The sequence below is a fragment of the Lissotriton vulgaris genome, chromosome 1_1 (genome assembly GCF_964263255.1).
Source record: "Lissotriton vulgaris chromosome 1_1, aLisVul1.2, whole genome shotgun sequence".
In the NCBI taxonomy this organism is placed as follows: Eukaryota; Metazoa; Chordata; class Amphibia; order Caudata; family Salamandridae; genus Lissotriton; species Lissotriton vulgaris.
Genome location: NC_141685.1, coordinates 1691626145 through 1691643088, shown reverse-complemented (window position 1 = coordinate 1691643088; position 16944 = coordinate 1691626145). Strand labels below are relative to the sequence as shown.

General features: G+C 50.7%; 1 protein-coding gene across 1 annotated transcript in view; it reads left to right on the top strand.

The window, feature by feature from the left end:
• The first annotated feature begins 237 nt into the window (after positions 1-237).
• LOC147751065 (tubulin alpha-1C chain-like) overlaps positions 238-16944 on the top strand; it is a 123337-nt gene continuing 106630 nt past the window's right edge. The window contains exon 1 of the mRNA XM_086918928.1: positions 238-403. Coding sequence (XP_086775054.1) covers positions 401-403 — 3 coding nt within the window. The 5' untranslated portion in view covers positions 238-400. The remainder of the gene's footprint in view (positions 404-16944) is intronic.

The following is a 16944-nucleotide window of genomic DNA, read 5'->3' as shown; positions in this document are numbered from 1 at the left end:
AGCTTCGCCACTATTTATTTTGCTTGTGTACTTAATACACACCTGTACTTCTACTCATTGCGTACCAGCGTGACAAGCTAGATAGAGCACAGCCTAACTCTGCATCAATCGAGCAACATACCATGGAAATTAAGTTTACTTTTTTAAAAGTTAACTTTGGTCTAAATCCACCTGCTTACCTAGTCTGAGATCTTGGAGTCTTTCTCTATTAAACATGCTTTGAGGGAAATGTTTTTGGGAGTACTGTTGCTTTAACAGCAAGCAGTCAAAGAACGGCGCCTTTAAAACACAGCGGCTGCCTCTACTGTGAACAGCTGTGTCTGCGAGCTCTCATTCTGCTGAGCTGAAAACCCAGGGAAGGTCCTTTGCTTTCGAGGCCAGCTTCAAGCTCTTTCCCAACATGGTAAGAGTTCAAGGGGAAGTTTGTTCGGTAAACCGGGGCTGGGTGATTGCAATTCTATAGAAGGAGTAAATACGTTATATCCGTGCCAATCGGTCGCAATGTAATGTTAAAATGACCTTATTCGCAATTTTCAGCGGTCTGTGTTTCTTTGGTGCCGACTAGATTCGTCTTTTGGGGGTTATTTTGGCGTATGAGCTATTCTAGAGGGTGGAGCGTGGGGCTGTTAACACGCTTATTAGGATTGCATTGTGTGGGTGTCTGTATAGGACACATTTAAAGTCAAAAGTGCATCTGTGGCGTATGTTTTTTATTTTAATGAACGGTCGAAAATGTAATTTAACTACACGAGAGGAGAAGCTTTCGATTGAAATTTCGACAGTTAACAGTGGGCATTTTGTGGTGAATAGAGGGCATTGGTTTTTGGGGGGACGTGGTGAGCCACTGACGCGGATGTTGACTGATTGAAGTCCGGTCTCTCTGTGATGCTCATGAACCGCTGCGCGCGAGATTGCAAAATGACCGCCCGGCCTCGAAAACCAGACTGTAGCCGCTCTCCTCTCGATTAAATTAATAATTGATCTTTTCACCGGTGAAACGTGCCCTCTTCGTCTCTCTGGCGGCGGTTTCCGCTATTTTAAATTCACTTAAATCTGATCTCCAAAACTTTATTTTAGCAGGTAAATGCATTAAGAGGCGTCGACGTTTTTTGGTGGGAGGGTGCTTTGAGGGGCGGATTCTGTCGACTGTTTGAGGGCTCCTCACAGGTGCCTGTCTGGGTGTTGGTACAACTGTTTGGGGCTTGCCGCGCCCCTGGTGTGTTGTAGAAACTCTACACTTACGGAATTTGAACTATCTTCATATCTGGCACCGGGGGTTAGGGAGGGGCAACTCGTGTAGGCTTAGACGCGCGAATTCACAAGCATTGGCTAACGCCTGATTTTTGCCCTCCAGTTTCCCTGTCTCTCTTTCGTTGCCTTTTAATTTAAACATATCTGCCTTACTTACATGGGCGAAAGTGCTCGCTTTGTGCTTCACCGTCTTATTTATTTTTGTTTTCAGGAAATGGGGGGTGTGTGTGTATGTATATATTTTTTTCTATTCTCCTTCAAATAAAGCTATTCTGATCCGTGCATTTTGAAAGGGGAGCTTGAAATTCCTGTCCCTCTCCCATACACCTACCTCATGTTTGAGGAGTTTAGCTAATCCAGTGTTTAACTTTGCATTCTGGGACTGTACTGCTTGTCAGATTTCTATAGCACTTACTGCCCCAGAAGAAGGTATAGAAGCGCTTCACGACACGTTACTCGGAACCCAAGGTTAATGATTAATCCAGTGGCTATTATGATCTTGTGCTCCAAAGGAAATCAATCAATGTTTCTCCTCCTATTTCTTTGTGTAACAATTAGTAGGGGCTATGCGAGGTCGTGAAAAAGGTGGGTGAGAGGAGCTTAGGTATTTGGTTATAGCTTTAAAGAAGGGGTGGTTATGATCTATGAAATGTGGTTTGGCAATTTGCAGAAGTAGAATAAAGACAAACCCACGTGACTCATTTTAGGCTACTCCAGCCTAGGCAGGCACTTGGAGAGGCATGCCCTCATAGTGGCCTGAGAATTACTGTCCGGCTTCACTCATAAGGTGATGGTGGCAGTATATCATGTTTCCTAATCTAATTTTTTTTTGGTAAATATATTTTTATTGCAGCAAAAAACAGGCATTTATGACATCTTATATTCGCCCTCCCAGACATTTATCCGCGTGCATGTAGACCCCCCATTTCAATCTTCACACAGCCATTTAGCTCACACCCCGGAGGTTGAGCGGCGCCAATGTAGTGAAAGGTCCATCCTGGGGGGTGTTGCATGGAACGGTGAAATTCACCGTCTGGAAGACGGCAAGGCCAGTTTCCGGCCCCCCCCCCCCACCTTTGTAACTGGCAACAGTCCCTTCCGCTAAACTCACCCCCCCCTCCGTTTCAGCTTCCCTCCCAGGCGTGTCAGAGTACCACCCATGCGGATCCGTATATCTTATAAACACTCCTGCCGAGCAATCGAAATATGTGATATTTATGCACAGCACATGTAGTATTAAAGAAATTTCAAAAACAAGTATGAAAGCAAAAGTCCAAAATTTCATCCAGTAAATTTTCCAGACTCCCGGGTCTTGTAATACATTGATCCGTATTTTAATTCAATTCTCAAAGTTCAATCCAGGCGATGTTCGGATCAAGATTCAATCCCAAGTTCCAATCCAAAGTTCAAGATACAATATTCAAAATTATAATCAAAAACTCCCAAAGAAAACAATCACTGCAGCCAACACGTGTTTCGTAGGGCATTAATCTCATGCCACATAACTTCCTCAGGGCTGCAAGCCAAAATAATAAAACAATAGTAAATCTTACTGACATTAGTCTAAAATGAAAGTGTACTCTTAATAAAGTCACCACCTAAGTGAAGAAAACATAGTACCCATAATCTTGTGACAAAATCAAAATACAGTTTTGTGACAGTCCCGGTGTCAACAGTATAATAACAGCAAAACATTCCGAATTATTACCAAATTCAAAAGCATATATGAATATGTACCTTACTCACAAAATATATAATGTTACCAACATCTTCAAACTCTTACTAGAAGATATGTGTATATGAAATTACACTTAATGGAAAGACATGGAGAAGCTCTTAGTTTTGTCACCAAAGTCAATCTCATATTTTCTCTATAGCAAGGATCCATTATCTCTCTCAATAATTGCTAATTCATATCATTCTTAAACGAATAAAAATAATAAATATAAACAATAGCATAAAAATGACGCAAGCCCTCGTAATGTCACATCTAAATGTGGAATACACATGTATAATTAAGTGAGGAGTCTCTAAGCTGAGTATAACACATGTTTAATTAGGTAAGAAATCACTAAGCTGGATATAACAGCAAATAGTAGGAGTGTCTGCCAAAGGACAGTCTGTATTACCTTTTCTTTCTATTCTTCGTTCCCCACGTTTATTATTATCATTAATCGGTTCCAGAATTTGCAGTAACTAGAATAGAGAGTCATGTTATTAGACTCATATTTCTAAGAGACATTAGGAACAGTATCTATATTCGATGCATTCCCTTACCAATATCTCGGCGCGAAGGGGTTTTATTTCAATTAACTTCCGATATCCATAATATGATTTCTCTGCACCATATCTTCTTTGACAGGTTCTAAAATACAAGAACCCAAATTTCAAGGACCTGCTGCCAAGTACTATCCCGTATGTTCTATATTACAGCAAGTATGACCCTTACCTGTATCCCCCTTCCGAGGACTCCAAGTATCCCGTGTCCGACTCTATCGAGTGTCGGCGTCTTCTGTGGGCGCCATGTTATGTAAGTAAACACTACGAAAACGGAGCGTAAATCGCCGCCATATTGGAATAGGTTTCCGCGTTCGTAAAGGATGTTAACTACCTTACTACGAGTCACTAATTCGCCGCCATATTGGAATAGGTTTCCGCGTTCGAAAGGATGTTAACTATCTTACTAAGAGTCACTAATTCACCTTAAGCTTATGTGGTAAATAAATTCATCAGTAAGAGATAAACTATATCAAAAACTCCTCCTATTTAATATGAAAATCAGCGTCATCTTTAAGTATCATGTTATGGAAGTGCCCGAACTAGTAATAGTGAAAATATGGTACTAGTGGTGTCGCCATATTTAAATGGCTAATCACCTCCGAAGGTAGGGTGTATATGCCCAACAATATATAATTATACGTCAAGATTTCAGAAATTATATAATTTCCTTGTATAAGGGGGGGGGGGGGGGTTTACTAGGTATCATGAAAGCGAAATGCAAGTATTAACAAATATACTTTACAACTTAACCATGTGTATATATGCTAAGTAATCTGCTCATCCCAATTAATAAAGTAATTTAACATACATGGTGACATTGCTTTGAGTTTCCCATAACTTTCCTATGTACTTCACTACATATGAAACGAGGGTGTTATGGCATTAGCATTCAGGTTCCTCAGGTATCAACTTAAAACTATTTACAAATCCGTATAATCTGAATAAGCAATTTTTCAGACTAAAAGCCAGATCACAAACATCTACAGCATCTTTTAACTCATAAAATTACATTATAATTAATCTCCCAGAAAATACTGTAATTCTGTGTCAAAATTGAGCCCTTCTTCTACGGCCCGAAGGACCATAATCCACCGGGCCTCTCTTCGTCTCAATTTTAATAGTCTGTCTCCTCCACGTCTGTCAAGGATTACATTTTCTATTCCATGGAAGGAAAATTTGTGGTTGTCAGAGTCATGTCTATTCTGAATAACATGGTATGCTATTGTTTATATTTATTATTTTTATTCGTTTAAGAATGATATGAATTAGCAATTATTGAGAGAGATAATGGATCCTTGCTATAGAGAAAATATGAGATGGACTTTGGTGACAAAACTAAGAGCTTCTCCATGTCTTTCCATAAAGTGTAATTTCATATACACATATCTTCTAGTAAGAGTTTGAAGATGTTGGTAACATTATATATTTTGTGAGTAAGGTACATATTCATATATGCTTTTGAATTTGGTAATAATTCGGAATGTTTTGCTGTTATTATACTGTTGACACCGGGACTGTCACAAAACTGTATTTTGATTTTGTCACAAGATTATGGGTACTATGTTTTCTTCACTTAGGTGGTGACTTTATTAAGAGTACACTTTCATTTTAGACTAATGTCAGTAAGATTTACTATTGTTTTATTATTTTGGCTTGCAGCCCTGAGGAAGTTATGTGGCATGAGATTAATGCCCTACGAAACACGTGTTGGCTGCAGTGATTGTTTTCTTTGGGAGTTTTTGATTATAATTTTGAATATTGTATCTTGAACTTTGGATTGGAACTTGGGATTGAATCTTGATCCGAACATCGCCTGGATTGAACTTTGAGAATTGAATTAAAATACGGATCAATGTATTACAAGACCCGGGAGTCTGGAAAATTTACTGGATGAAATTTTGGACTTTTGCTTTCATACTTGTTTTTGAAATTTCTTTAATACTACATGTGCTGTGCATAAATATCACATATTTCGATTGCTCGGCAGGAGTGTTTATAAGCTTTACTCTGGGACTTGTCCTTGAGGTTTTGAGGGGGTTGGGTAACCTCCCTTTCCGGCCTAGTAGCAATCCACCTAGATACGTGGGTACTTTACTTATAGCCATACTCAGCTGTGCGCCCTAATACCCTGTTACCTGCTAGTTTGTTCACGGATCCGTATATCATTCAGTGAACCCGAACCCCAGGCAGATCGTCAGGAGCAAGCAACTAAGATTGGCGGTCATCACGTAGGAATCAGGGGAACAAGGGGTGGAGGTCAGGCCAACACCGCCCTAGACAGCTACTCCGCCGGAGCAGGGCTATGCGCTGGAGTATCATCATCCTCTAGGTCTAGGAGTTGGAGGTCGAGGACCAGCCGCTCCCACGCCCTGGCCCTCTCCAGTGCCATGTCGTTGTTCGCTCTAAGCGCGGTCTGCATACGGAGTTCCCCTTCACAACGGGCCCATTTGTGTAGTTCAGCCTTCCATTTCACTACAGTGGGACCCCTACTTGATTTCCATTGGGATGTGATGGTTCGCTTCGCTAAGAGTATGCCTAGTTCCAGAAATTTACTAGTGATTTTGTTCTTTGACGTGTGTGGGAACCAATGTAGGATGCAGTGTGCCATGGTGAAGTGCAAGTCCCTCTCCGTGATTTCCCCCAGAATATCCACTACCTCCCGCCAAAAGGAAGTTAATTGCGGGCAGGACCAGAGCATGTGCTGGAAGTCAGCCACGTCCGCTGGACAGTTCGCCGGACGGGAAATATGTATGCAGCTTGTCTGGGGTCAGGTATGCCCTGTGTAGGATGTAAAAGTGCACCAGCTGGAACCTAGCGTTGCGCGTCCCGGGCCCGTTCCACTATGCCAGACCATGCCTCCTCCAGGTATGTCCGTCATTAAGTCGGCCTCCCATTTCGCTTTCAGAGATAGGAGTGGGGCAATAGTCTCCGAGATCATGCGCCTTTATAGGCACGTGACTGCTTTGACTGTCCCTGCCATCATCACTACGTATTGGCAGCCCAGCGAGGGCGGCGGTTCTGACATGCCCGTCCTCCAGTGTTTGCGGATCGCCGTCGTCCGCGCCGCGTGGAGGAGGAAATCCCCCCCCCCCCCCCCCTGCTAGTTCCAAGCGGTCACGCAAGAGGTCAAAACAAAAGGCAGCAGCGCTCCGTTCTCATATAGGTCCCCTATGGACTCCAGTCCCTGCTGCCCCCAGCTCTCCAGTCGGTGCCACGAGCCCCCGTGCGGGAGTGCTCCACATAGTTTTAGCGGGATCTCCGGTGCATATGGGACCGTGATGCGACCCCTCCGTCGGTATCTGTTCCAGCATTTCCGTGCCGTCGCAAACTCCTGGGTGAGGTGAAATTCTCCCATCGGGAGTCCCAGGACAATCCGGGCCAGCACCTGAACCGGTCCCGCCGGCTCCCCCGATCCGTCTCCCTCTCTCCTGGCTCTCGCGACCCACTGTGTCAGCCATTGTAGCTGGGCCGCCAGGTAGTATAGCTCATAGTCCGGCACCGCTAGCCCTCCCTCTGCTCTGGGACGGAGAAGCGTGCTGAGTGCGACCCTGCGCCTGCCCGCCCCCCCATAGGAAGCCGACCACCATCGACCGCAGTTTCCGGAAGTAGCTCACCGGGATCCAGATCGGGAGGGTCCTGAAGAAATAAAGCAGCCGCGGCAAGGTTACCATTTTAAGGAGCGCCACTCTTCCCATCAGCGACAGTGGGAGCGTGTCCCAGAAGTCAAAGTTCGTCTTGGTGAGCCGTATTGCCGACCCGATATTGCCCTCGAGGATGTCCACCGGATCATGAAATATCGAGGTGCCCAGGTAGCGTAGACTCCTCTCACGTCACTCCTTCCGTGGACTGGGAACAGAGACTGCGTGGGCGGGCCGGGAACAGGTAGGACTTCGTCCAATTCACCCGGAGGCCAGACACCCTGCCCAGAGATTGCAGGAGGGACTTAGCCCCGCGCAGGGATGCTGCCGAGTCCGCCAAGAACATCAGGAGGTCATCGGCGTACAGGGCGATGTGGTGTACTTGTCCGTAGACATCCAGCCCCTGATATGCCTGTCCCTGCCTGGCTCGTGCCGCTAAGGGTTCGACCGCTATGACAAATAATAGGGGGGAGAGAGGGCATCCCTGGCGGGTGCCCCTGCCCACCACACACATCTCCGAGATTATCCTGCCAGTCCTAACCCTCGCTGTGGCGTTGCGGTAAAGTAGCGACGTCCAGTCCACGAAACCCTCGCCCAGGCCCAACGTGCGCATGACCTGGAAAAGGTACGGCCCTTCCAGGCTGTCAAAGGCCTTCTCCATGTCGACCGCGAACACCGCCGCTTCCTCGCCGTCGTAAGTGTCGGCCTCCAAGACATGTAGGAGCCGTCGTATATTAAGCGCCGTGTTGCGGGTCGGGATAAACCCGGATTGGTCTGCGTGGACATATGAGGGAGTAACCGCGTCGCTAGGATCTTACTCAAGATCTTGTAGTCCAGGTTGAGCATGGACAGTGGCCGATACGCCGTCCTGTCCCATGGTTGTTTGCCCGGTTTCAGGAGCGGGACGATGAGCGCCTCTCCAGTGGTCACCGGCAGGCTGCCCAGCCGCCTCTCCTCGTTTTAAAGCCACGTTAAGCGGGCGCAAGGAGATCAGTGTAGGTGAGATAGAATTCAGTAAGGAGGCCATCAGAGCCCGGTTTTTTATTTCTCGCCATGCTCTTAATGGCGACCCTCACTTCCCTCTCTTCAATTTTGCCCCCGAGCAGCTTTGCAGCGTCTTCCTCCAGCTCCGGCAAGTCTAGTCCCTCCAGGAAGCCCCGGAAAGAGTCTTCCGGTGGTAGGATCCTGCTACGGTAAAGCTCCGTGTATTAGTCATAGAAAATCCCATTAATCCCCTGCTGGTCAAACCGCGCCGCACCCGAGTGGTCTCTGAGCTCTAGGATGACCGAGCTTCGTCGTGCTGGATTGGCCAACCAGGCCAAGAGAGCTCCTGTCTTATCTCGCTCCGAGTGCGCCCGGGTGAGGTAGGCTTTGTAGTCGAAGCACCGCAGCCGCTCCACCGTCGCCGCCACCAATTCCAGCGCCTCCAGCAGGGCCTCCTGAGGGTCTGGACGCTCAGGTCGCGGTCGTTCCAAAAACTCGGAGTTTCTCGTCCTCCCGCGTAATGTCGGCCAGCAGTTTTCCGAACGCTCGATGCCGCCGCAATGCATTGCCCCCGTACCACCGTCTTAAAGGCATCCCATTCAATTGTGGCTGAGCCCGCGTTGACCTGGAAGTAGTCCTCGATGTTCGAGGCTATCGTGGTACGGAAAAGCTGGCCCACTCTGATCAGCGATCACACTCGGCAACTCTGGGCATTAGCTTGCCTCATCTTCACTAACGGCCCCACCAGACCGCCGGGGATGCCTGGTCTCACCCTGCAGATACCCATTAAGGGACCATCTCTCAGGGAAGCCAGGAAGGGTTTCGCAGCGGTCGAAGCGCCTTGGGACCCTACGGGTAAGTAGTGCGCTATATAAATGCCTATACATACATACATACATACATATACATACATACAACCAGTGCCTCCGGGCGCAGCTTCCAGGCAGGGACTCGGGGGCGGCACTGCGACCAGCGCAAGTGCAACAGGAGCGGTTTATGATCGGAGATGGTGCACGTGAGATACTCGCTGTGGCACACCTCCGCATGCACGTCTCGTGAACTCAGGAAGGTATCAATGCGGACGTGCAGCTCATGAAGAGCTGAAAAGAACGAGTAGTCTCGGTCTGATGGATGGCCAGCTCTCCACGAGTCAACCAGATTCCATTGTGATTGCCAAGCGGAACGCGCCAGTCTGCCAGTCGGTGCATTCGGAAGGGGGGGGGGGTGCGATCTGTCCAGTGCAGTGTCAGTGACACTATTAAAGTCACCCCCCAAGGAGCAAGGGTTCTACCAGGAAAGGGGCCAGCCTGTTGGACAGCTGAGCAAGAAAGGCCAATTGGTCCACATTCGGAGCGTATATACAACCCAATGTCAGGTCCCTCCCATCCAGCTTGCCTCTCACCATGACATACCTCCCCTCTGGGTCAGTTAGCTGTGGAACAGAACCCCCGCCCGCACCCAGATAGCCACCCCCCCTAGCATATGCAGAGTAACCAGTATGAAAGACCTGTCCTCGCCACCTTCTTTGCAGTGCCTTCCCTTCCTTAGCTAACAGGTGTGTTTCCTGAAGGAAGGCAAAGTGAATACCCCGTCTAACCAGATAGGAGTGGATCTTGTGGCGCCTGTGCATAGTGTGCATCCCTCTGACGTTCCACGTGAGACATTTGTAGTCTAGGTCGGGTCCCATTGCAGTACCCATCGTGCTTCACACATCCTCGCGAAGACTTCTCTGACACGCCCAGGCCCCCCCCCCCAGCCAAAACAAGCAACCCCCCCCACCCCCCCCCCCCCCCCCCCCAACTCCCACGCCCCCGGACAGACCCCCAACGTGAAAACTTCATCCAAACTCTAGTAAAGCTAGTGTATCTTAACAGAAGAGGGTTAGGGTGGCCAGTACGCCGACCCCCCCCCACAGGCCCGAAGTCCCCCGCTCCCACCCCCTCTCCCTGGAACCTTCAGGATGCACCCCCCCCATCATTTCAGTGATAAGTCTCAGGAGGGGTGGTCACCCCAGCGTCCAGCTTCTGGAGTCATCCTCTACTCACAACCTAGTACCTTATAGACATGACCAGTCTCGTCAGGGCAGCATCAGCTGAGTATTCCGTCCGCTGTTTGGTGAGTCACCACCGGCAGGTCCACCTCCGAGAGGTCCTGTACACTACTGGAGCCAGGGCTGAGTGCACTGTTCTTTGATAGCTCCGATGCACTGCTGGAAGGGCTGGCGTCCCCCTGGCTGATGGCTGCGACCGCCAGTACCGCCTGAGCTCGTTCCTGCTGCCATCCTGACGGGCATCCAGGTCTCTTTGCTGGTGTCGTCTCCGCAGAGCGCCTCCTAGGCGAAGCCATCAGGGGGGCATCCGTGCTTGACTCTTCTCTAGTGTCCAGCCAGCTCCAGGCCTCCTGCGGTGTGTGAAAGAAGTGGGTGTGGTCCCCAGCAACCACCCTAAGCCTGGCCGGGAACAGCATAGCATATGACAGCTGCAAAGACCTCAATTTTCGCTTGACCGCCGTGAAAGAGGCCAGTTGCTTTTGCACATCTCTCGTGAAGTCTGGGAAAATCATGATCCTACTATTGTCAATCCGCAGGTCCGGCAGGGTCCTGGCCCTTTGGAGGCTATAGTCCCGGTCCCTGAAGTGCAGGAGGCGCATCACTATCGGGTGCGGTGGGCCACCAGGTTTAGGCGGCCGCGCTGGGATTCTGTGGGCGCGCTCTAGGGCAAAGAACGGGGAGAGTCTGTCTGGAGCCACCTCCAGTATGCAGCCACCCCTCCAAGTAGGAGACCCGGCCCTCCACTTTTTCTGGCACTCCCACGAGGCGGAGGTTATTGCGTCTAGAGCGCCCTTCACTGTCCTCAGCTCTGAGCTCCAGTACACGGACCTTCTGCGCCACTTCCGCCAGCGAAGCCCTCAGTGTAGCCACGTCGCCAGGCAGTTCTTTCAGGGTCGCCTCCGAGGACGTCACCCGCTCCTTCAGCTTCCTATGGTCGTCCCTCAGGAGGGACAGGTCCGAACCGATGGTGTCCATACGCTTTTCAATAGCTTCCCGCGACGCCACAATCGCCTGCATAATGTCACTCAGTGAGGGATCACGCCGGGCCCCCCGAGCTGGTAGTCGGCGCTTCCTCCACGAGATGGCCTGGGTCATCCAGTTTCAGCGCTTCGAAGCCCTTCTTCCTGCCGCCTCGCACCATGTTGCCGGGTGTCAAAGCAGGTATGCGTCTGTCCCAACCTCCAGCAATTCAGGGCACCTCTGGTCTCCGCTCCGGCGTCGTCGGAGGCACTCAGCACCGCTCCTCTTCTCGCCTGGCAGCGCACCAGGTCGTCCACAACCCCAGGGTGCAGGTCCCCACCACACCAGGTTAGGGGGAGTCCCTCGAGGGGGTTCCCTCTCCAGGCGCGGGGTGGGTGTCTCCCTCTCCGGGCCGCTGCGGGTTTACACGTCCTGTGCCTCCGGGTGCAATGGCTAGGGCAACCCCCGGTGCCCGGGCGCCCAACAGTACGCCGCCCTCTGTCGGGGGGCCGTTCCACACCTCCGACAGCCGCAGCGCCTCCTCTACTCTTCTGCGCGCCTCCCTTGCGCAAAGCCGCTCACCACCGACCTGTGGCGGAGGCAGGCGTCCCTCCTACTCAGCGAGGTCCTGGGCCCCGCTGGCGCCAAGATCAGTAGTTTAGGCCCGGGTCACGACGTGGGCGATGGTATCTGCTCCCTCCTGCGATACCCCGCCTTGCCAGCGCCCGCTTAGAGGCCGTGCCGAGTCAGACGGCAGCCGCCATTTTAGCCGCCCGCCGCTTCTGGTGTCTCGTCTCAGCGCCACTCACCCCCGGTCATCCAAGAGCGCTGGCGCCCGTCCACTCAGGGCGCAGTGCAACAGGGGTCCATCATAGGGGGAGAGCTGGGTCAACAGCCTGTCCAGCCACGCTGCCGAGAAGCCCGGTCCGGCTCCGTTAGAACGGGGCCGCCATCTTTGGGTCAGGCGGCCCTTTGCCAGGCTCCGCGCCGAGCTCCGCCAACGCCGCCGCGCCGACTGAAGTCCTTCACTCACATCGGATTCCTAGGTCAGCCCCGGGCGCCTGGGCGACCGCCACTGTGTGAGTGATGTGTCTTGCCCCCTTCCTGGGTATCTCTGCTCCACCAGCGTTCCCCTGTCAGGCCGCGTTAATGCAGGGAACAGCCGCCATTTAGGATGCAAGGTGCTACAGGCGTCTCGCCTCGGCGACACTCACCCCCGGGCCGCCGACAGCGCTGGCGCCAGTCCTCTCAGGGCGCGGGGCAGCAGGGTCCCACCACAGGAGCAAGGCTGGATCAACAGGCAGCTCGGCCTCTTCGTCGAAAGTCCGGATCGGCTCCATTATAATTGGACCGCCATCTTGGGGGTCAGGCAGCCTCTCGCCAGACTCCTCGCCGAGCTCCATCAATTCCGCCCCACCGGGCTAAGTCCTCCGGCACCGAGGGGCTCCCGCTGCAGCGCGGGTGGACCCCACTGCTTACTTGTGGTCTCCACCGTCCGCAGGGACCCGCCGTCAGGCAAAGGGAGCCAGGACCACGGCCGCCATTTTGGGCGCTCAAAGCTCGTTCCTGGCAGCTGCGGGGGCTCCTGGGCCATTAGTCATCCCCAGTGCTCCCCAGACATTCCCATGCGTGTCAGGGGGTCGAGGGTCCGAGCCGGGGGTCAGGATCTGCTGCGGGGCGGGAGCGGAGGAGCTCCGGAGTCCCGCTTCCAGTTACATCTGCGCCTTAGCCACGCCCCTCTCATGTTTCCTAATCTCATATAATTTACCAAACCTTCTTATCTGCGTAGGTGAGTGTTCCCTACTGGCCCCTCTCGTGTATAGTTCCTGTGATGTGAAAATCCAGGATTTTGAACTGACATTCTGTGTTTGTGGAGTTTATATTTGTGTAGTAGGGCTCTGTGTCTCTGATACTGAAACCAGTGGGAGCCATTTGGATGCCATTGCACAAGCTGCAGGAGGATGACCGCTTTCCAGACTTTTTTTTTAATTTAAATGTTTTTATTAGTTTTTTCCAAGTACATATACAATAACAAAATAAACACAGTGCAGCCAGTGATCACACATGTACATTAACGACATCAATGATAGTATAAGTCTATCTACATAGACAATAATCAGAATGCAGTGCCATGTCCACAAAAATAGTCAATTGTTAGCATGTGTGCAAGATCTGTGTCCGCAACCCATACTCCCCTTACCCCGCAGTTCAGAGGGCCGTTGCCTATGAACAATACAAAATAACCATCCCATTCCTGCATCTCGCTGCCTCCAATTCTGCCCTCCCACAAAACCGCATTTATCCGCCCCCTCCCCCCCCCCAGCCATTTTCACATAATTCGGTGGCAACAGAGACCCTGCTTATTGGATATCCTCTCCTCCCAACTAATCCTCCTGGACCCTCTCTCTCTGCCAATTGAGAAACGGTTCCCAAATATCTCGCGGCCTTGAGGTATGCGGCATCAGCTCCTAAAAAATACCCAACTGAGTGTGACCGTATGTGACATCTGCCAACCAGTTCTGGACTGTCGGCACTCTGCGTCTGCCCCATTTTCAGCCACCTGTCGTTTGGCATATAATAGCAGCAAACCATGCAATTTCCTCAATTTGGGAGCAGTCTGCCGTACATATCCCAGGATCGCTAACTCAGGGGACGGGACATCAACTCTTCCCACAATCTGGTTCACAGCATCAAACATGGAGGACCAGTAGCCCTCCAGATTCATGCAGGACCAAGCTATGTGCAAAAACGGAGGGCGTGAGTGCCTGTATCGCCAGCAGCAGTCCTCCTCCCGCAACCCCATTCTGTGTAAGCTGTCCAGTGTTCTATAGAAGCGGTGCAAGTATTTGAAGTGAATCAGTTGTAATCTGTAGTTGGGGGGGACAACTCCGTGAGTTGCTCACAGCAGAAAAACCACTGCTCCTCAGTGAGCGGGGTGGGAAGCTCAGTGTTCCATTGGTGAAGGGCCTTAGTGCATTCCGCAGAGGTGCTGTTTTGCATTTGCTTGTATATTCTAGTGACCAGCTTCTGGGGAGAGGGAGAGTTCACTATAGTTTCGAGCGCCTGGAACACTGGGGGAGCCAGTGGGAACTCACTACACAACTCTCTGCAAGCCGATTTTAACTTGATACAGAAACATGTCTGAGAAGGACATTTCTTGCCCCTCGTCAGCCGAAGGTGGGGACATGAATTCTCCATCGGGGAACAGGTCGGCAAACGTGTGGAGGTCTAGCTTCTGGTGCAGTCTTGCCTATACCACCCTCAATACAAGGCAGTAGGGGATTCTGCACCACGGACAAGGACGGCGCATACATTGTGGGTACACCTGCAGTCTTCCTCCACTTGTTCCACGCCCATTTCAGCATTTCCGCTGTGTCTACCTCGCCTCTGGGACGCTGTACTTTTGCACACACAGCCACTCGTAACTGGTTCGGCGCCGTGCTAACATGTTCCACTGCAAAATGTGGCTGAAAGGGGGTTGGGTGTATCCAATAATGTAAAAATTGGGTGTGAGCGCACAGCGCGTAAAAGGTGCATGTCCGGGGCCCCCAAGCCTCCCAGCTTCAAGGGAAGCTCAGCACAACTCAAGCTGATTGCGCCTGTCCACCCGCCCACACCAACTTAACCAAATTAGACTTTAATGTGGCAAAGAAATGTGATGTCAGGGGAATCGGGACATTAACAAACCAATATAGAACTTTCAGTAGCACAATCATTTTTGTCAGGGCTATCCTGCCAGTGAGCGATGGGGGCAAGCGCTCCCATATCTTAACTTTCCCTTCCAGCCAGATCATGGCCCTGCCATAGTTAATGTTCCAGATCACTTGGAGATTTCTACTACTACAGATTCCCAAGTACTTTACCTCTTCCGTTTCCCAACGCAGAGGGAACTCCGACACAACAACCGGGGTACTGTCTGTCAGTGGAAAGACAACCGATTTGGACCAGTTTATGCAGATGCCTACCAGCCTGCCGAACCTGATTAATTCACATAACACTGGGTCCAAGTTGACCTCCGGGTTTACTAGGTATAGAGTCACATCATCCGCATATAAGGAAATTAACAGGCTACGGGAACTGAACCCAATACCCCTTGTAGTATGATGCTGCCGTACACGGGCCGCCAATGGCTCCATCGCGATGGCGAAGATCAGCGGGGACAGGGGACATCCCTGTCGCGTGCCCGTGAGATTGGAAAGGGATCTGAAATCAACCAGTTTATCTGTATCCTTGCAATAGGGGCAGTGTACAGGAGTCGGATCTTTTGTGCAAAAAGCAAGCTGAAACCCATGCTTAACAGGATCTGAAACATATATGGCCATTCTAGGGTATCGAACGCTTTCGTGGCATCCAAGAACACCACAGCAGCGTGTACAGTGGGGTTTAAGTAATGCAGTACAGAAAAAAAGGTACGTAAGTTGTGAGAGGTAGCTTGGCCCGGAATGAACCCCAACTGGTCAGAGCGTGCTATGAGCGGCAACAAGGGTTGCAGCCTGTCGGCGATCAATTTGGCGAATATTTTTGCGTCCACATTGATCAATGAGAGGGGCCTATAGGTTCAGGCTTGAGCAACTTAAACTATCAGAGCTTCTCTCATCGAACTGGGTAATGTGCCCACCTCCAATGCTTCCTCATATACCGCCAAAAGTTTAGGCGCGAGCTGTTCTGCATATGCTTTATAAAAGGATGTGGTCAGGCCATCCGGACCTGGCACTTTATTGATGGACATGCTACTTATTACCCGTGTAATGTCTTCAGTCGTGACCGGGAGATCCATGTATTTTCTGTACGTGTCGTTGAACCAGGCGAGTTCTATAGATTCCATAAACGACCCAAACCCCTCCGGGCAGTCGCTCAGAGTGGCGTTTTATAGGCTTGCGTAAAATTCAGAGAATGTTGCCAAGATTTCCCCCTGACCTCTCACCATGTTACCAGATGCATCCTTAATCTCATGGATGTGAGTAGCCGATCTAGAAGGCCTGATCATGTTTGCCAATGTGCGACCTGGACGATCTCCCTCCCCATACATTCTTGCCTCCGCATGCTTCCCCAAAAACTTAACCTCTTGCAGCGCTTGTTCAGCATAATCTAGCAGTTTCGCTTTCATCAACCCAGGATCATCACTGACCCCTTCATCACAGTACTGCGTTTACTAGTCTTTTGATGTCTGCTTCTAGCGAGGCTAAGGTTCCCCCTATGGCCTCGGGTACTCCTGCCTGCCTGGAAATGCATTGCCCCCTTATAACCACTTTAAATGCCTCCCAAAGAGCGCTCGCTGTGTCTACTGACCCTGTGTTGTTATTGAAGTAATCCTCTATATCGTTTCCTATCTCTGCCCTGAAGGCTTCGTCCAGTAGGGTGTGTGGTGGCAGCCGCCACGTGTGAGTCCGCTTATACATTGTGGGGAGGGACAACCGCAACAAGCACGGAGTGTGGTCTGACAAGGAGCGGGGCAGGTGTATAATCTCAACTGTGCATGCCGCCATGTCTCGCCAGTAGTCCAAACAGGACCAAGCGTTATGATGATCTGTGATGCAGGTGCTCTCCCGCAGCCCAGTATGCCTATGTCCACCAAATCCCCATCTGCTATTATTTCCCGAGGGCCGCATTGGCCGCCGGATGTAGGGATCTGGTCGTTTCCAGTCTATCCAGGTGCTTGTTGAGTATTGCATTGAAATCACCACCCCAAATGATCGTGTCGCAGCCAAGTGTTTTAACCTTGGACCATAGGGAGGTAAAAAAAAATCCGGAGAATCAGTGTTCGGGCCATAGACGCATATG